We start from the raw sequence: 21,060 nt of genomic DNA on the forward strand, positions 1-21,060 counted from the left end.
ATGGAGGACTCTGTGGGGCCCATTATACTGTATGGAGGACTATGTTGGGCCCATTATACTGTATGGAGGATTATGTGGGCCCATTATTCTGTTTGCATGACTCTGTGGGGCCCATTATTCTGTATGGAGGACTATGTGGTGCACATTATTCTGTATGGAGGACTTTGTAGGGCCCATTATACTGTATACTAGATGGCCCGCTACTTTGTCCAAGTTTTTCATTTTGGCCCTCTGTGTGTTTTGAGTTTGACATCTCTGGTATAGACGTATTAAGCAAATGGCACAAAACAACACCAGTATATTCAAGTTGTGTAATAAATGATCAGTTCCCATCATTCTTAGTAAGGTACAATCTTACTCTCGACTTGCTACAGGAGACCCAGGCCAACTCCAACCTACAAAAGTACAGGAAGGTCCAACATGAACTGGATGATGCTGAAGAACGTGTAGATGTAGCCGAGGCACAAGTCAACAAGCTGCGTGCTCGAACAAGAGAAGCTGCTTCTTCCAAGGTAATTTTTTCTTATGCATTTTGTCTTATAGATGTAGTGAATCCCACTTCTATAATACTTACTGCACTTCCAGAAATTGCAATTGATGTTTGAGATGTCCACTAGAGGGAAAAATAATTACACCTTTGTTGCCTCTGGATGGCTTTTGGACGTTGCTGCTAGCTGTGATTAGGAACTCAAAGGGGTTGTTTGGTCTAAAATTATAAGACTGCAGTCACTCTGTGTGACTGTAGACTTATGAATCCTCCAGTGCAGGCACTGTGTGCTGCAAGGATTAGCAGGTTTCTGAGCTGGGAAAGGTGGTGATGTATGCGTTATGCATACTCCAGGCCAGAACCCGACTAGTGGGCATAGCCTCGCTCCATACATTTGTATTGTGTACAAGTGTATGAAGCAAGGTGCTATAACAGCACCGATCCGATCATAGACTGGTGGTAGGCAATGGCAATGTCAGCAGCCCAGGCACTGATTGGAGCGATCAGACGATGACGTCCAATCGCACCAATCAGTGAGCAGAGACGCGGTCTGACCTCACATTGACCGCCTCATTCTAGCCGTGCAGTTTTGCTGGGACTTGTGGTGCCACACGCTATTTTAGCCTGTGCCTCCACTTCTGCTGCTGATTGAAGAAAGATCAGAAGAAGTTAGACCTGTTCCTGTCCCCTGCTTTTTCCAGTCCACCCCAATCCCACTTGCCCGCACCCCCCCTTCTGCCACCGAGCGCTTGTCATTACTTGAGCGCTCGTTTTTTGGCAGTTTTTTCTTTTGCACCATCTCTGTGCGTGCGTCCAGCAGCTACTGAGCACTCATCAGTGACACACATCACTGATCATTGTCTGTGCTCGCTTTTGACCAAGACTTTTTTTCCTGTCCATTTTTTCTTTCCCCACCTCACCCCCCCTTTGAGACAAATTTGTATGCCCAACAATTTTTGGCCCAAAACCCCACTTCATCATTTTCTAACTGGACTCCCATAGATGCAATAGAAATGATGACGTTTTGGGGCCTTGCCCTTCACATGGGGTTAGTGAAGAAGCCAGAACTTCGACAATATTGGAGTGTTGACGTTTTATATAACACTCCAGTGTTCCGCATGGCTATGACCAGTAAATACTTTGAGCCCATGCACAAATTTTTGCATTACAACGATAATGCAGTGTCCTCCCCGAGATTACCCCAATTTTGACCAACTTTTCAAAATTCAGCCGTTCATTGATCAGTTCAGCAACAAGTTAGCTGAGGTGTACAATCCCCAAAGGGACATCTGCGTAGATGAGTCCCTAATACACTTCAAGGGGAGGCTTACATTCCAGCAATACAGGCCCAGTAAAGGGCCACGTACGGAATAAAACTTTACAAACTGTGTAAGAGTACCTCAGGGTACACTCGCAAGTTTAGAGTTTATGAAGGGAAGGGCACCCAGATTCAACCGTCCTGGGCGTGAGGGGGGAAATTTTGTGGGATTTGGTGCACCTACTGCTGGATCAGGGTTGTCACCTCTACGTAGATAATTTTTATACCAGCATCCCACTCTTCAAGTCCCTATCTGCCAGAGCTACCACAGAATGTAATACTGTGTGCAAAAATCAGAGAGGATTCCCTAGATCATTAATTGGGCAGCTGCTCAGAAAGGGTGAGAAGAGCAGAACCCAATGTAGCGACAACCTGCTGGCGGTCAAGAGGGATGTTTTTTTCTTGACTACAATACATGGTGGTGGCAGCACCCCCACCACTGTACGAGGTACCTCTACACAGGTCCACAAATGAGACTTTGTCCTGGGGTACATTAAGAACATGTGGGGGGCAGGGTGGCATTGATCTCTGATCAATTCCTCCAGCCCTACTGTGCCATGCGGAAAGCTAAGGGGTGGTACAAAAAACTGGCCGTGCACATCGTACAGATGGCATTGTATAATGCTTACATGCCATCACAATGTGCAGGCCAGACCGACACATTTGTTCAGTTCCAGTAAGTAGTGATCAAGGTCCTAATATTTGGAAGTCAGGAAGACGCAGGCCCCAGTATTTCTGGAACTAAAGGTGCCCGTATCGTACCAGGGCAACATTTCCCAGGTGAGGTCCCTCAAACTACAAAAAAAAGAGGTCACAAAAAAAGGTGCAAAGTGTGTTACAGAAGGGGGATAATAAAGGACACCACTGATCAATGCGACACCTGCCCCAACAAACCTGGCCTGTGTATAAAAGAATGCTTCAAACTGTACCACACATCCATGGAGTACTAAATTCACTTATGACTTGCTCTTATTTATTACATGACTTGATGACCTCTACACAACTCACGTATGCCAACCTGATGCACTCTACACAACTCACGTATGCCAACCTGATGCACTCTACACACCTCACGTATGCCAACCTGATGCACTCTACACACCTCACATGCCAGGAAAACACTAGATCAAGTCCAATATAGGGTCACTTGTCGGGGTTTTCCACTGCTTAGGAACATCAGAGGCTCTCCAAGCATGACACCATTTCATTAAAGCCTGCGTTCCAAAACATCACTCCTTCCTTTCCAAGCCCTGCCTTGCACCTATGTGAAAAACATGTCTAAACATGCATAATGTGGTGCAAGGTATGAAATTTTGACAGATTTCTGGTGCGAGTAGCTCTGTAAATTGGGTTAGGGAAGAGCTTGAGGAAGCAGATCATGGCACAGGGACTTAAAGAACAAAGAGAATCCCTTAGGACAATATTAGGATAACACATCATCTCAGTTCTGCCCAGAGTGTTGAAATGCACATTATGGTCTCCACTCTAAGTCAACGGTAACTAGAAGTTTTATTTTTGCAAGATTTTTTCTGTTAATATTGGGAAAATAATGAACAGTGTAACTTAAGGCATCCAAGCATAACCTGAGCGACAAAACTGTATATCCACTGTGCTAAGTGAAACATTTTTCTCTTCCCACGGCAGCATGAAGAATGAACAAATCAGACGCTACAATGGTTTCCAGAACAGCTGCAACAGCTGTGCCTGATCCTCAAAGTCTCTGATCACACCCCACACCCCTTGTCAACCAATAAAATCTACTGAGGCAAAAAAGCCTGGCATCTGTTATTGTATGGAATATGCTCACCAAACTACTGCCGAAACATGCGAGATAGATGAAGTGGATCCCTGTATATCTAAGCAGTTTTACCATTAAGGTGTCAGGAAAATCTTACTTCTTTTCCCTAGGGCGGTCATACTGATTTTAACTTCGGGTGCTGGTTTGTCTCTGTGACTAGGTGCCATAGTATTTGAATCTATAAGACATTGATCGCCTTTGCATTAACGTATAAAATGACAATGACAAAAATGATGACATAGCCAGATAAACATTTAAATTAGAAGCATCTCTTTATTTACACCAGTTCTAAGTCACAATTAATCTTTATATATATATTTATATATCAAACAAATATACCTGGGGTCTGGAAATAAAACGTAAACTTGAGGACGAGAAGGTGAAATGGAAATGTGCGGACCCTTGGCAGATAGACAGAATGTTTATAAAACATTAATATACGTCATCTGAAGGGCCTCACACACACACTGCTCAATAGAAAACTGCAAGGTTCACCAATTATTACACAGTAACTGACAGCCAATGCTCGCCATTGTAGGAACGTAAAACATCAATATCAATTGCCATTGTACAGTACCTGGGATGATCTCAGGTTTGTTGCCAATTTCTAAGAATTTGTAAAACTGATTAGATTGACTGACTGGAACATTGTTTCTGGGTAAATAATGACATATTACTTTATGGGAGGTTAGGCTTTGTTCACGTCTGTGTTAGAGGCTTTGTTGGGAGCCGGCGTAAATTTGATCAAACACACCAGAAAAAACAGGAGAACAAAAATTATGCTCTCCATGATGAAAATCCAGTAGACCCACCTTATAACCTTATATTTAATGGGTACCCTCAGGTGCCTGGCTCTACTGTTAATTTTCATTATTCTGTTGGTATGACAGATGCAGGACAATGGAATAAACGCAGAGGTGTACCCAGCCTTATTAAGTATGTGGCCAGAAATGAGGGGGAAAAAAATAAAATTGAAGAGATTTTAGATTTTCAACACACTGGAGATTAAAAATGTCTAACAAAGGATTCCTTTATACAGTCATATGAAGTTATAAATCTCCATTCCAATCTATTTCAACACTAGGAGAAAATTACTGGAGGAAGAGGACAGGAATTAATGTTCTCTTTCCTTCAGTGTGGAAGAACAAGAGCAAAGATATGTAACAATGACTTCAGATATGGCTGTGTAAAGCATCCTTTGATGACAGTATTAAAAAAAAAATAAATAAACCTGCGTGATAATTAGCAGACCTCAGGAATACATTACAGTGTACAATCAGATCACGTCATGACTGGTTATAAATTACTTATAACAGGAAAACGTAGAGATCCGCAGCTCTACACTTTGTACTGCAATATATCAAGTGATAAAAACCCACTCTGTGTTAAAATCAAGATCTTTTAGCAAGTCATAGAATGTGTCACATAAGGTTTTTGCTACAATAAAAAAAAAAAAAAAAGCTAGTTAAAAATTATAGTCAAAAAAAAATTATGTTACAAAAAAAATCCAAGTGTCGATCTCACCGCTCCCGAGTGTTTACACAGCAGTAGGACATTCCTTGCTCCTTTCCAAAGTGTCACCCTAATTGAAAGGCAAAGAAAAGTGGTGGTGGGGGATGATAGATGGAAATTTAGGGGAAACAAGTAAAGTTCATTGCAATTTCATTAAAGACCTGGCAAGAAGAACTTCCAAATAAGTTAACAAAAAAGTTGCAGTAAACTGAGTCATGGTCGCCCTATATTTCTTACGTTTTTGCTATATGGAGATTGAAATATGGATTTAACAACCAGCACTGTTAGCTAGACATTTAATCGGAGTATAAATAAGGTTATGGAGGCAATGACTGGAAGGTTTTACCGTTTTCTGTATATTTAAATTATTGCTGAGTTCCCACAGTATGCTTCTTGATAGAGCAGTGGGAATGGGAAGACAAGTCGCCAGTGAGAAAGTAAAACATAAAAGTGTCCTTGATGGCTACAGTGTCAAATGTTTGTGGCTTCCGTAAGAACAACTCTTTAAAAACGAAAAATTAAACTGATGAAATTTATCATTATGTATGAAGTGAAGAAGTAAGGAAATAGGAAGATTTAACCTTTAGTCCAAAAGAAATAGAACCAAACCAAAAGGTTAATTAATTGATGATGTCCCTGAATGTATTGCACAGACTTAATATACCCTGGAGAGTGGCATCAATGATTACCGCTGGGCACATTGTCTCTGGGGTGTAATCAATAACCCAGAATTGCTGCACGCAGAACGTTGCTGGATTCCTGAAATGCCACCTGAAGTATCTGTCCATACAGTAAGTTCCCAGCTTTGGTTAGTCCTCCAGAAATTCTTTGTCCACATCCATATATGCCTCGTCTATGTAGCTTACTATGGCACATGGAGATGTCCTGTCTGGATTTAACAATACAGATACAGTCTCTTTCCAGTAGCTGAAATTGATACAGGAACTCTGAAAGATAAAATAGAAATTAGATATATCACATAAAATAGAAAGGAGATATAGCACATATGTCCCTCTGGACACCCAGAAGAAAGAAAAGGCAGTGCTCACATTTTCTAAACAAGTGCTATCTTTATCCTTGTCGAGGTAATGCTGCTGCCAGAATCGCAGGAGATTGTGAAAGTTGTTGAGTATGAACCCTGGGTATTTCTCCATACACTCCATGTCTCGGATCGTCTGCAGGTAGCACGGTAATCGACCTTTCCTCCGGGCCAGCATTAAAATTACTAGACTTGTATTCAAACAACTGACATTCTCCTGCTCAAAGAAAATAAATGTCATATATTAAAAATAACGTCGTTTAACGCAAAGTTATCTACACTATATGGACAAAAAGCACAGGGACACACATCTTAATCAATGAATTCAGGTTTCTTATTCAGTGCCATTGTTTGAGGTGTTTAAAATCCAGCCATGCAGTCTGCCATTACAAATGTTTGTGAAATAATGGCTCGTCCTATAGAGCTCACTGAACTGTAGCGAGCTCCTGTAATACAAGACAATTTTAACAAGCCAGTTCGTAAAATTTCTTCTTTCCAAACTATTCCACCATCACCTGTGAGTGGTATTACTGAAAAGTGGAAGTGTATAGAAACCACAGCAACTCGTCCACAAAGTGGAGACCACGTAAAGTTGCAGAGTAGGGTCACCACCGAGTGCTGAAACACATAGTTCTTAAAAGTCACCAGTGCTCTGCTGAGTCCAAAACTCATCTGGCTTTATCAGACCAAAAACTGTGGCAGTAAGCTTCATGGCGGGGGTTTCCAAGACCGAGCATCTGTATGCAAGCCTTGCATCAAGCACAACGCATAGGACAGAGGGGTGTAAAGCATGCTGGCACTGGAATCAGTGAAAACGTATTCAATGGAGTGACGGGACACATTTATCCATATGGCAGTATGATGACAAATCTGGGTTTAACAAATGCCAGGAGAACGTTACCTGCCTGGTTGCATTTTACTACCTGTAAAGTTTGGAGGAGCAGGGACAACATGCGAGTAGGTTTTTAGGGTTTGTCCTATACCTCTGGCCACTATAGACTTACCTGTGTCAATGTCTGCACATGTATTATGTTAATAAGCCGGAAGAGGAAAGACATGCGAACCGACCCCTGTGTCATATAGGACAATAGCCGACATTCAGACAGAACTTCCGCAACTGTGGAAAGAAAGACATCTTGAAAAATACATGTTTATTGTCCTAATACAAATACATTAACATTGAAATTGCAAAACCAAGAAGGAAAAGTTGTGGAAATACGGAAATCACAGCTTCAATAGATATGGTAATAATATGCAAATGATGAAAAAATGGAAACAATTTTCAAAACATATCAAGTTATACAGTACAGAGTATGGTGAATGCTGTTTGGCAAGCGAATCGTCAAGATCCGCTGCTGGCAGCTGCCTTTGCAATTGCCAACCAATGATGTCCCAGATGTGCTCAATGAGAGACAAGTCCAGAGACGCTGCATGATATGGTAGCACGCTTAGGCCACGCAAGCTGCTCTTAATAGCACAAGCAACATGTGGCCTGCCATTGTCGTTGTTGAAAAAAACATCCCTGGGCACTTTGGAGAAAAAGCCGTACCACTGGTTCCATCACCAAATCAAAGTAATGCCAGGCTGTTAGTGTATCTGGAATGAAGACCAGAGGGGTCCAGCTACTGCACATCTAGCCACACCACCACATAATCCCAGGATAGGACCGGTGTGATGTTTATTCGTGAATTCCTTTTTATGGTGTTACCCTAGATTTGAAGAATAGTGTTTAGAGATCCTTTCTGTACTGCAAGTGAAAGTGAATGTCACAAACCATCATAAGGCGTGTGCACAACATTGGGCTACGAGCCAGATCAAATGCCATCATGGTGTAGAGCAAGACGGCAATGGAAGTCTATCCCGTTCAGCGATGAGTCCAGCTTTTGTCTTGGACGCGATGATAGCTGAAAATTGGTTTGGAGAACACATGGGCAACACCATAAAAAGGCCTTCACGAGGGAACCTAAATGTATCCTAGGATCAGTTTCTAATGACAACACCAGGCCCCATGTTGCTTGTGCTACTGTGAGCAGCTTGCATGGCCTAAACATGCTACCTTGGCCTACAGCGCCTACACTTGTCTCTCATCAAGCCCAACTGGGACATGACTGGTGGACAATTGCGAAGGGAGCTGCCATGCCAGAAGCAGATCTTTATAATTTGCTTGTTCAAGTGCATTCAACGTGACAGAACATTCTTCAGACAACCATTAATAACAAGGTACGTGCAGGGATTTCTAATACTACAAAAAATTGAGAAGTTTAGAAAATTTTGCTTCCATTTTGCCATCATTTGCAATTCACTAACATGTCTTAGTGATCCTGTGATATTCATAATTCCACGATTTTTCCTTCTTGTTGTTGAAAGTTCAATGTTGAGGATTGTATATGGGCAATATAAATATACAACCAAAGATTTTTTGGGGAAAAAAACTACACAGGCACACAGATATACATGCACTTAATATCTCAATATCATCAAGGTGGAGAGGAGACGGATACTGATCCCTACCTTTGACATCATCTGACTGGCTCTCAAACCGGTCCAGAGACAACGCAATGCATCTCACTAGCATGTTAGAGTCCACTAAGGAGCTGTTAATCTGGTTAAGGAAAACCTGGAACTGAAGAAGAAAAATAAGTAGTTGTGTGGAGGTAAATAGGTAAAGATGGACAGCATTACTACTTTGTCAAAGACCTTGCGCGTACCTGTCAGGCTGCAGTTTTGGATTATGGAGCCACAGGCACTTTATATACAACCATACAGTGCGTCTGTGCAACAACATATAATGGAGCAGAAATGTTTATAGCAGAGATTCTTTAAGATGCCACATCCAATAACATGTTGTGATTTTTAAGTAAATCCGTTAAGAAAAAAAAAAAGATATTTAAAAAATACAGAGTGGACATAGGAGTCTGTATTGGAGCTCTGTATAACTTGGTAAGGAGCCATAGTTTGGTCATTTGCATGAGGCCCGACATTATGGTATACACGATTAATTTAAGACAGCTGTTATTCAGCTTCAGAAAAGTGCCCAACCAAGGAATGAGGTGGAAAAACATGAAATGTTAATTTTCCAAACCTTCTCATCAGTATTAATATATTTGTTAAATCTCTTGAAAGCATCTATGTTGAACTTCATTAACTCCCCAAGAAGGTCAAAGTAACTCTGAAGGACGTCTCGAGATTTGCATTCACTGTCCACGATGCAGTACAAGATGTGCTAAGAAAGAAGAAACAAAACTAAGACATTACACTGGAAAGTAAGGACATCTGTAATCTTTCCATTCCATTAGACTCAGGAATGAGCCCAGTGGTGTTTTAGGATCTGAGTCTTGATGACGCTCACCTCTAACAGGCCTCTCTTTAAAAGAAACATCTGGTCGGCATACGACGTCACACCACGAAGGAAGCTTTCAACTGCTCGGGCTTGCCAAAATCTACATGTAGTGATGAGATCACACATAAATTATTACACTAGTGGACTTTGGCCTAATGTGAAATGCCCTGAGGGAGTTCTTCCATAGCTACAGATTCAATAGTTTATTTAAAGGGAATCTGTCAGCAGGTTTTTGCTACCTAATCTGAGAGCAGCATAATATAGGGAAAGAGACCCTGATTCCAGCAATGTGTCACTTCGTTTACTGGGTGCAGCAGTTGTGATACAATCAGAGTTTGTAGATGTAGCAGAGCTCAGAAAGCTAACCCCGACCACACCACAGCTTTATGTGTACATTGTCTATTAACAGTGAGCAGCTTATCACATTAAGGTGTGTGGTCAGACAAGTGCCTGTGTGCCAACTAGTCCTAGCAATGATAATGTCCTAGTGGTAAAACTATCACTGTAAGTAAATAACAGCACACAGCCTGATAAATGTCAGTTGAATTCAGTGTTTTGACCCGTATGTCATGCTATCTTCAGAATACATAGCAAAAACCTACTAACTAATTCACCTGGAAGGGGTTGTATTATGGGTCATTACACTTCTTGTCCTGGCGTAGTGCCATCAAAGCACTATGTCTAGTAATAAAGCACAGGACATCCAAGTAAATTGTGCTGACCTACAATACTAGACACAGAGCATGGAAAAGAGTGCACTGCTTCTCGGAAAAAAGGTGACCATTCATTCTAGACTCACGATGGGCAAATCCACAGCTTAATATCGCTGGGGGGGTGGGCGGGAAGTGACCCACCATTTCCCAACAACAGATTTCTGGGGTTGAGTGGGGGAAAAATTGTTTTGTTTTTAATTACACAGGCAGAAGTGTCACTGTCAGAGGCCAGCCCTACAGTGAACTTGTCAGAGGGAATAGATGTCGGGTGAGAAAGAAAACCAAAAGTATACAGTCCATAGACCAGAGTAGTCAGAATTCTTTTGTAAAACAAGTGTGCTCAACATACACAGATACAAGAACTTGGAGAAATGTAAGGTTATGCCCAGAAGACGGTGATAATTATTTTTACTTTTACTTTTATTTACTGGTGTTGGGGGGGGAGAATGAGGTTATAAAAATTATACATTTTGCACAAACGGATGATGTCTGATCATCAATATTCCTAAAATACCTGAATGAAGACTCTGCCGGCTCCTTCTTCATGACCTGTAGCAATCTGGTTAATAAACCTTTTTTTCCGTCACACACTAAGCTCCTAATAAAAGAAAAAAATGCTGTTCACACTGCAGATTCTCTTCTAACATTGAATATTCTCACATTGATGAATCTGAAGATCTAACGTTATGTGGGGACAATGATCAGAGTAGCAACTGTGTCACGTAAAATATCCAGCATGGCTCGCTGACGATGGCATATTCCAAACTGCTTGCTTTACTTTTTCATTGGCCTTTTTTCTTTTCTTTTTTATTAAAATTAGTATCAGTTTGTCATCACACAACAACCAGGATCACAGCTCTTACCTATCTGTATTCATCACAGCCTCCACCTCAGGGATATTTGCTTTTAAGGATATGGCACTCAGTTCATTTAATTCTTGGCTGTTCAGAAGCAAATATTTGTTCCTGTAATTGGTAAAACACAAGATTGGAAATGATTTTAATCAATAATATAAACCAGATTGTATGGATTAAGTTCTAACAGAATGCGAATAGACAGGTTGGTAGTTCACACTGTCAGAAACTTAGATGGATAGCTAAAAAATAATGCATAAGGTTATATTACAATATTCTATTTAAAACTACCATCTAAACAGTGACAATAAAGAGGTTGTCCAATGTAGAGAAAAATGTTTTTCCCATGCATTGATACACTTAGAATAATGGTGGCACACTCACCTTCCAGTACCCTCATGGATCCAGCACAGGCATCTAAAGAGGTCGGCGTCGGCTGCAGAAGCAATGACTGATCCGTTCAGAAGTCATAGGACCGCTGCAGCCTGTGATTGTGTGAAAACATCTTATGACTCGCTCTTCTAGTCACCTGACCTCTGCAGCCAGTCACAGGCTGCAGTCGTACTCCGGACTTCCAAATTTAGCAGGCATTGCTTCCAGAGCAGCTTTCACTGGATCCATGGGGGCGCTGGAAGGCGAATATGCCACTAATTTTTATTTTAGGTGCATCCATGTTTAAAAAAATATTCTCTCTCTCTATATTGGACAAAGCAATCACGTGACATATGGGATAACTTCATGTAATTTACTTAAGTATTCCTATCACCAAAGCTTCATCAATGAGCCCTTACTACCCTTGGTCCCAGCAGTCCCACTTCTGGCCCTGTCTTGTTTCCCGTGTCGGGTACATCACCAGAGCTGGGCGTGAATAAGGTGGACTGACTGCTCTTTTCAAGAGAGAAGCTAGCCCATGGTCAGAAGAGGAGATGCTGGGGCGATGGTGCAGCTTTAGTAACAGGCGGACATTAATATGTTATACAGAATTGCATCTAGGAAACATTTAAATGGACAATCCCTTTAAAGTTAACCATAGCCTTGAGATAAGCATTTGCCAATAGTTGCACCAGTTATGAGGAGTGAAGGTCTACTACAACCCCTGGCAAAAATTATGGAATCACCGGGCTCGGAGGATGTTCTTTCAGTTGTTTAATGTTGCTGAAAAAAAGCAGATCACAGACATGGCACAAAACTAAAGTCATTTCAAATGGCAACTTTAGGGCTTTAAGAAACACTAAAAGAAATCAAGAAAAAAAATGTGGTACTCCGTAAGGGCAATTTTTTTCAGACCAAGCATAGGGAAAAAATTATGGAATCACTCAATTCTGAAGAAAAAATTATGGAATTATGAAAAACAAACACATAAAAGAACACTCCAATACATCACTAGTATTTTGTTGCACCACCTCTGGCTTTAATAACAGCTTGCAGTCTCTGAGGCATGGACTTAATGAGTGACAAACAGTACTCTTCATCAATCTGGCTCCAACTCTCTCTGATTGCTGTTGCCAGATCAGCTTTGCAGGTTGGCGCCTTGTCATGGACCATTTTCTTCAACTTCCACCAAAGATTTTCAATTGGATTGAGATCCGGACTATTTGCAGGCCATGACATTGACCTTATGTGTCTTCTTTCAAGGAATGTTTTCACAGTTTTTGCTCTATGGCAGGATGCATTATCATCTTGAAAAATTATGTCACCATCCCCAAACATCCTTTCAATTGATGGGATAAGAAAACTGTCCAAAATATCAATGTAAACTTGGGCATTTATTGAAGATGTAATGACAGCCATCTCCCTAGTGCCTTTACCTGACATGCAGCCCCATATCATCAATGACTGTGGAAATTTGCATGTTCTCTTCATGCAGTCATCTTTATAAATCTCATTGGAACGGCACCAAACAAAAGTTCCAGCATCATCACCTTGCCCAATGCAGATTCGCGATTCATCACTGAATATGACTTTCATCCAGTCATCTACAGTCCATGATTGCTTTTCCTTAGCCCATTGTAACCTTGTTTTTTTCTGTTTAGGTGTTAATGATGGCTTATGTTTAGCTTTTCTGTATGTAAATCCCATTTCCTTTAGGTGGCTTTTTACAGTTCGGTCACAGACATTGACTCCAGATTCCTCCCATTTAATCCTCATTTGTTTTGTTGTGTATTTGCTGTTTTGGAGACATATTGCTTTAAGTTTCCGGTCTTGACGCTTTAATGTCTTCCTTGGTCTACCAATATGTTTGCCTTTAACAACCTTCCCATGTTGTTTGTATTTGGTCCAGATTTTAGGCACAGCTGACTGTGAACAACCAACATCTTTTGCAACATTGCGTGATGATTTACCTTCTTTTAAGAGTTTGATAATCCTCTCCTTTGTTTCAATTGACATCTCTCGTGTTGGAGCCATGATTCATGTCAGTCCACTTGATGCAACAGCTCTCCAAGGTGTGATCACTCCTTTTTAGATGCAGACTAACGAGCAGATCTAATTTGATGCAGGTGTTAGTTTTGGCAATGAAAATTTACAGGGTGATTCCATATTTTTTTCCTCAGAATTGAGCGATTACATAATTTTTTCCCTCTGCTTGGTCTGAAAAAAATTACCCTTACGGAGTACCACATTTTTTATCTTGATTTCTTTTAGTGTTTCTTAAAGCCCTAAAGCTGCCATTTGAAATGACTTTAGTTTTGTGCCATGTCTGTGATCTGCTTTTTTTCAACAACATTAAACAACTGAATGAACATCCTCTGAGCCTGGTGATTCCATAATTTTTGCCAGGGGTTGTAGAACCTCTAGTGCCACTTGTGTTGGTGAAATACAACAGGAGCAATAAAAGCAATACTCTTATGCCTTGGTGCTTGTAAGGTAAGCTGGGAAAGTCTGTTGGCATCCATACAAATTGGGTTCCCCACAATCCCGCAGTAATAAATGCGCTGTGGAATTAATGGCGCTATAAAAGGGAGTGAAAGAAATAATAGATGTATTGCAAATAACATATATGGCAATTTAAATTAAAGTTACGTTTTTCACTTACTCGTGATGGTCACTAAAACTCTGGAGCAATCTCAAAAACTGAATCTTAAGCGATATATCCTAAAAGATAAAAATGTATACATATCTATCAGCAATGTCATTAGTGGGGCCCAAAAAATGTAAGATCATATTCCCATTAAAATTACTATACAGCTACTAACACATAATAAAAGATGGTTTCTAGCCAAGATCCTTTGTAAATTGCCAGGTCGTGCTGGCGTACACTGCATACTATACAAAGCGTAATTGGAAAGGCTTTGATAATAATCGGATGTAGGAAATATTCGTACTTACAGGACTGCAGTCACAGTTCTGGTTGTGGCCATGGAGGACAAGGGAGGAGGCCGAATGTTTTCTCCAAATTAACTTGTCAAAGAGATTATTAAGTCCTGGGATTAATTTAAACTCTGCTATCATTTTATGGACCTTAATGACAAAAAAAAAAAAAAAAAGAGTAAAATAAGCAAATCAGTATAAGAGAACCTAGGGAATAAAGATCATATGCAATCTAAATGGTTACAGGTTGTACTCTCTACTTCTTGAACAAGTTTGAAGATTATTTTATCTTTAAATATAGCACCATCGTCTTGAGTCTTTGTCACCATCTTTGCCCACAAACTTGTAACTAGGTTCTCTAGAACATAAAGGAGTTTCCAACTTTAAGGAAAGTGGACCCAAATACTCATATATCAAAAATAACAAACAAAGCAGGTACTCACCCTCCTCAGGTCCAGCGCTGGCTCCCCATCTCTGATCAGGTCTCAGGTGCTTTTGTTGTAGTGGTGAGCATGCGCATAACCGCTGCAGGCAATCACTGAGCTTGGTGGCTTGGTTCAGCTACAGTGTACAAGCCAGTGAGATCAGTAGTTGGCTACAGCGGCGTTGTGTGCTATTAAGGTGACAATGCTGCTGTAGCCAAACACAGACTTGAGAAGTCATAGCTGCTGCTGGAAATGTGAGGGCGAGTACCTGTTCTGTTAATTTAGGTATGCAATATCGTTTGGGGTCGACTTTCTTAAAAGGGGACAACCCCTTTAAATATTGACAGCCAATCATTAGGATAGGCCATCAATGTTTGTTTGGTTGGGGGTGCAAGCTCAGGGTCCTACACTCTTTGCTCCGGCTAATAAGACTTTGTTCCTGAGGAAACTCCATTCTATTATCTCATATTTCTACATCAGTTATTTAAAAACTGTTTTCTGAAACCAGACCATCTCTGTAAGGACATCAAGAATACGTCTGCAGTCCGCGGTGAACCTGATGTACTGATGATGCTGCATAACCAAAGAAAAAGAAGGTCTGAAGAGACCAAGAAAGCACAGACCTGATTTCTCTGTCTCCCCATCAGGAGGACACAAAGGACGTACAGAACCTCCACTTTGTACATGATCTCATGCATGATCTTCATGGACTGTGGCAGCTGCGTCCTGGAGGAAGGATTAGCCAGTCCGCTTTCATCAGGCGATTCTAGGAGGCAGTAAGACAACTAAGCATCGTCTCTAGGGTTGAGCGAGTATGTTCTGTTCCGAGTTTTTTCAGCTGTTCGGTGATATGGTTGAATCGCTCCCGTGTGCATGATTTGCGACTGTTTGGCAGCTTTATTACATGTGAGGAATGTGTAAGAAATAGACATTCCTCACATGTAATAAAGCTGTCAAACAGTTGCAAATCATGCACACCGGAGCGATTCAACCATATCATCGAGCAGCTATAAATACTCGGTGCTCGGCCCGACCATACTCGGCGAAAGGGTTAATAGAACATACTCGCTCAACACTAATAGTCTCCCATCCAGTCCAGTATGGAATAGCCCCTGATTTGTAACCCACATGCAGCATTACCTGTTCCACTCTGCTCCGTTTCCTCATGAGCCACACGCATCAAAGCATCTAACACCAAGGCATTGTCCAGCCACGTGTACCATTCCTCCAGCTCCTGCAAGAAGGTGGTGGTGCCTGTAGATTCAGAGACTTTACGTGTAGCCAGCTTACAAAGCCTTTCAATGAACCCTGGGATGTTCAGGAGCGTAGCTGCAAGTAAAGGGTATAATGAAGTTAGGAAATATATACACACATAGATAGGAGGAGATGGGGATACTTGTGAAAAGCTAAAACTATCCCAATGTAATGCAAATTACAACTAGATAAATATTCCCCTTTTGGACATTTCTGGCACATCCACAGTATTTCCCCCAACATACTGGTAAAGGAGTGGCTGTGCACGTGTTTGCCTCTTCAATGGCTGCCTACTGGAGCTACCTGTTACTCTCCCTTTAGTCTTATGCTGTATCCACTCATATCAGCTTACAGAACCAGTCTAAGGTAAAAGCCCATGACGAACTTAAATAAAAAGGGGCAGTGAAAACAAGTCACACTTCAGTCTAAATGGACTAAAAACTCTTAGGTAAGGTTTAGAGCATAAGGAGTCAATACGGAAATTCTCAGTTTCTATCTCTACAATGACAGATCAGACCCAGCACTCGGCTCACCTTGGTTGACTTCTGCTCTGGAGGGACTCTGCGTCTTCTTCTGCTGAGCGTCTTTAGCGAGCAGGGTGTATTTATCATCGTTGCCGGTGTCCAGCTCGGATATGGTAACAGACAGGATCCTACAGAAGTTAGCCAGCTGCTGCTGATCGAAGCTTGACACTAGACTTCCAAGATTAGGTATATCTTCCAGCTGGATCATCTCCTGAGAAACAAATGTAGGTGGCATCTGAAAGCTACCGATGTCTATCTTTATTCTGCCATCAACACAGAAGGTAGTGACAGGTCTCTCCATATACGCCCAGGCCATTTGATGGAATAAGAGTAAAATTATAACTGGTGTCCTCCATTTGTGACCCTCAGCCGTGGATCTGGCATTTTTGGGTTGCCTCTGTGATGTCATTAAAAGGCAGAGAGGCGTCTTAAGACTCAATTACATGAACAGTGCTGGAAAAGTTGAGAACAGGGGAAGTGTTTTGGACTGGCCAAGCACAGCGAGCATAAAATGGTTTTCCACAGCACACTGCCTCAATGCATTAAGGGGGTTCTGAATCTCTTGGGACAATTTTCTTTTATTTCTTTCTTTAGTTCCTTGCATATATTTAGAGCTAAAAATTATTTTTTGCAATTGGGTTTCATAAAAATTTTTTTTGCACCATTTACCTTCTATAGCCTCTGTATTTCAATAGATTGCTTGCTGCATAATGAGTTAACTGAGAATCTGTCAGTGAGCGCGTTCTGATGTTTAACAGGAGTTTGTAACTCATCTCTTTTTCTGAGCTTCTCTCAGCTGATTTATGATCACAGACCACAATGAAGTTGAAAGTGCAGGGGAAAAAAGTATTTAAAAGCAAGGGAGAAAACTTTAAAGGGGTTGACCAGTACTTGGACAACCCCTTCTCATACCCCACGCTTGGCCCCGATAAAATAAAAATGCTTACACTCACCACCCTGCCGGTGCCATTCCAGCAGTGTCGGCACTCGCGGTCCCGGGGCTCTTGTGCGTTTGTTTGGGCACCAGTTCACGTGTCCTATCAGCGCTGGCGTCACTGTCCCCGCCTTCTGACAAATCGCACACGAAGAGGAAGTCCGGGCTGCAGCTGATCTGACTTCCCCTTAAAGGGGTATTCCCATCTCCAAGATCCTATCCCAATATGTAATAGGTGTAATAATATTAGCAAATATTATTATAATTAGAAATGTAGTATGGTATTTGTGATTCGCTATCTCTCTTTCCTCATGTGCAGCCATTGCAGGACCTTAGGTATCCATGGTTATGACCACTAGGAACTAACTAACTGCGACTCTAATCAGTGGACGTAACCGTGGATACCTAAGGTCCTGCAATACCTGCACATGAGGAAAGAGAGATAGCCAATCAGAAAAATATACATTTCTAATTGGAGATATTTGCTAATATTACTATTATTACACCTACTACATATTGGGATAGGATCTTGGAGATGTGAATACCCCTTTAATGTTCAATTTGGCAGGGGGCGGGGACAGTGACGCCAGCGCTGAATGGGCACCAGAGTCAAATGTTACAACAACAGCACATGAGGCCCGGGGAGAGCAAGTGCCGACACCACTGGAACAGCGCCAGCCCGGGGGTTGAGTATAAGCTTTTTATATTTCATCAGGGCCAAGCGTGGGGGATGAGAAGGGATTGTCCAAGTAGTGGACAACTTCTTTAAGGAAATGCAATTGCAAAAATGATTTTTTTTTCCTACAATACATGCTTTTAAGTAAACAAAAGGTGGACAAACCCTTTAAGAACTTGGATTCCAAAACTCACACAGCTCATGAATCCATATGGGTTACTCACATATAGACATGGAATCTATCATGGCAGAGAGGTGCAAAAAGTGTGCCCTAGGAATAAAACCGCCATACACCCCTTCGTATATCAAATATTGTCCCTGAGCTGAAGGGTTGCTGTAAATATAGGAGAGACAAGACCGCTTATAACCTCACCCACGGTACCTTTTTAACACCCAAGATGTCCTCTATGAGAGTTGCGGTTTGCAGGAAGGTCTTCTTGTTGGTCATGAGTGTGAACAGGAAAAGCACAAAGTCGTTCCGGTCTGCCAAACGCTTGGTGACCCCTTCTGTCTATAGAAGCCCCAACACCAATAAGAGTTAGTGTAATGCCGCACACTGTGAAATGTGTGTAAGAAACGGCACACAGCCTTTAACTTTACAGCCAATATGTTTTCAATCCGATATTCATCGTATATCTGTAACACACACACGAAAAATCTAAAAGATGAACCTGACAGCTTCCCCAGGCCTCCGAGCCACCGTCATGGATTTATTGCTACCATTATGGAACTCACACCCACAGGTGCGTGATAACTTGATTAGCGGGTTGATTAGTAAGCATCATCCCCACTACTAGTCACCCATTAATTAGAATATCACTACAGCAATATAAAATTATGCCATATGTAAAATGAAAAGGCTAGGCAGAAAGTGTATAAAGCTATCAATATATGGTGGTGGTTTTGGGGTCTGAGGAAGCTGTCAAGTTCCCTTTAAACAAACACTAGCATATATACTATTCTAAAGGTCATGGTTACATCCACTACCGTACTCCTATCAGCCTGGTATTGTAAAGCAGTGGCATTCAAGTGATTATACAGTATATGAATGATAATGATTATATGTGGGTCACAGTGGCACTAATTCTTGGTGGGAACCGCTTTGCTGTAATCCTGCAGAACCCAATTTACCTAGAGAAGCTCAGAAGATCACTAGTGACTACCAGCTTTTAGGTAAGAGGACAGATCCTGGAATTGACGGCGGTCATTTTGTAGAGTTATGCTTCAGACTTTCCTACATAACATGTTTTTTGGGAGATCGAGACCCTTTTTTCACTAGTCAAGCTATCAGTGAACAGAAGGGATTAACAAGTCAGATCATGAAGATTCCTCAACACAAATAGCTGAGATCGCAGACAAGTTCACAATCAATAGGAAGAACCACTTTACTAATACTTAATTAGAAGACACCAATCTTGACACCAATTAATAGGTGTGTCACATGTCTAAAAGAGAAGGTGCAAGTTACTCTAACGATGCGCCAAGATATTCATGAATACCTTTCTAGATGAGGGATGGACCACACACTGCAGCAGCATACATGGTGAGAGCTGGTTTCTTGCTTTAGTTAGCAGCCTAATTAAAGAGCCTGCAGAAAGTGCACAAGTTCATATGGCAAGATGGACGTGCCAAGCCCTGACCTGGCTAGTAACCGTATACTGGGGGTGAGTGCCCTGCCGCACAGTATGGTGCTCAGTAATGGGTACTATGTTATAATCAGGTCTAAACCTCAGGGGTCCAACCTTTTGGAGTCTCTGGATTACACCGGAAGAGGAGTTGTCTTGGGCCGCATATTAAATACACAAACCCTAACGAAAGCTGATGAGTGAAAAAAAAAAGGGTGTGTGTACAACTTTCGTGATACCTACCACCACAGATAAGCAAAGACCTCCTCACATAATAATCCTAACTATGCCCATTTGCAGAATCTTTTAAAGGGAATGTGTCACAATTTCCTTTTGCTTTTTATTTGCTGGTGTGTAAATTTCAGAGCACGACACCTACACATAGAAAATATGGCAGCCCCAGGTCACAGGAGACAGTGGTCGATGTCCAACGACACCCATCTCCTATACTGTGGCTGCCTCAGTTGTGAGCTTGGATGCTCCTTTCACAGCTGAGGATGAAGCCCGGGGCCATTATATTGTAACTCAGCAGACAGTATCTCACAGGATAGGATTAGATACATGGCTGAGCAGTCAGAATCACATACGATACACAGCTCAGAGGACAATTACTGCTGCGCTGGTGCCCAGACCTGGTGAGTGCTTACTGGTAATTACTGTGATCCGAGTGCCGCAACGATAGGATTGCTCAGCTCAGATCACAGTAAAGTGTCCTCTGAACAGTGTGTCTAATCCTAACATGTGAGATACAATCCGCTCTGCTCAGATCTCAGTAAAGACCAAAGCGCAGCAAAGTGCTGACTAACTTTGATCCTAGTCTTTGTTCCTGTGAGCAACTTTCCCAGAAAGAACTAACGAATCTTTATAATATATACCCACCCAGGAGATACCGAGACTACTGTATACATATTATATATCCCCTGAAGAAGCAAACTATCACACATGAAACGTGCATTGGGGCTCTTTGTAGCTCCAGTAACCTGGCTAGGTGCACTATATGATGGGTAAGAGTGTTTTCTCAGCTATACATATATGAATTGTAATCTTCTTGATCACGGTGACTTCTATATTGAATTTGCGTATTCTTTAAGAGTTTCTACTTTTGATAAAATGGGTGCTACTGACTGGCCAATTTGTTTAATACTCTATGGTCACAGACATTTGATTGCCATTTACAAGCCACTAATTCTATGGGGAGGAAACTATTCTTTACTTTGACCACTGTGTCTATTACTAGATATTTGATACCTCT

At 41.5% G+C, this 21,060-nt stretch overlaps 2 protein-coding genes across 4 annotated transcripts in view; one reads left to right on the forward strand and one right to left on the reverse strand.

The window, feature by feature from the left end:
• The window catches only part of MYH7B (myosin heavy chain 7B), a 47,386-nt gene extending 43,810 nt beyond the window's left edge, over positions 1 to 3,576 (forward strand). For both annotated transcript variants that reach the window (XM_073683688.1, XM_073683689.1), the window contains 2 exons: positions 375 to 512; positions 3,450 to 3,576. In XM_073683688.1, the coding sequence (XP_073539789.1) occupies positions 375 to 512; positions 3,450 to 3,461 (150 nt within the window). In that variant the 3' untranslated portion in view covers positions 3,462 to 3,576. The remainder of the gene's footprint in view (positions 1 to 374; positions 513 to 3,449) is intronic.
• Positions 3,577 to 3,852: 276 nt separating this feature from the next.
• Positions 3,853 to 21,060, reverse strand: part of TRPC4AP (transient receptor potential cation channel subfamily C member 4 associated protein) — a 37,345-nt gene continuing 20,137 nt past the window's right edge. Inside the window, exons 6-19 of one of the 2 annotated variants that reach the window (XM_073683690.1) lie at positions 18,557 to 18,694; positions 16,583 to 16,784; positions 15,936 to 16,124; positions 15,419 to 15,561; positions 14,389 to 14,520; positions 14,096 to 14,154; positions 11,071 to 11,172; positions 10,722 to 10,805; positions 9,504 to 9,594; positions 9,237 to 9,377; positions 8,666 to 8,777; positions 7,159 to 7,271; positions 6,165 to 6,371; positions 3,853 to 6,062 (exon numbers count right to left, since the gene is read on the reverse strand). In XM_073683690.1, the coding sequence (XP_073539791.1) occupies positions 5,925 to 6,062; positions 6,165 to 6,371; positions 7,159 to 7,271; positions 8,666 to 8,777; positions 9,237 to 9,377; positions 9,504 to 9,594; positions 10,722 to 10,805; positions 11,071 to 11,172; positions 14,096 to 14,154; positions 14,389 to 14,520; positions 15,419 to 15,561; positions 15,936 to 16,124; positions 16,583 to 16,784; positions 18,557 to 18,694 (1,851 nt within the window). In that variant the 3' untranslated portion in view covers positions 3,853 to 5,924. The remainder of the gene's footprint in view (positions 6,063 to 6,164; positions 6,372 to 7,158; positions 7,272 to 8,665; positions 8,778 to 9,236; positions 9,378 to 9,503; positions 9,595 to 10,721; positions 10,806 to 11,070; positions 11,173 to 14,095; positions 14,155 to 14,388; positions 14,521 to 15,418; positions 15,562 to 15,935; positions 16,125 to 16,582; positions 16,785 to 18,556; positions 18,695 to 21,060) is intronic. The other variant, XM_073683691.1, reaches the window with a different exon arrangement.

Source organism: Phyllobates terribilis, unplaced genomic scaffold, assembly GCF_046119375.1.
Source record: "Phyllobates terribilis strain yellow unplaced genomic scaffold, ASM4611937v1 Scaffold_5__5_contigs__length_657084704, whole genome shotgun sequence".
NCBI classification, from domain to species: Eukaryota; Metazoa; Chordata; class Amphibia; order Anura; family Dendrobatidae; genus Phyllobates; species Phyllobates terribilis.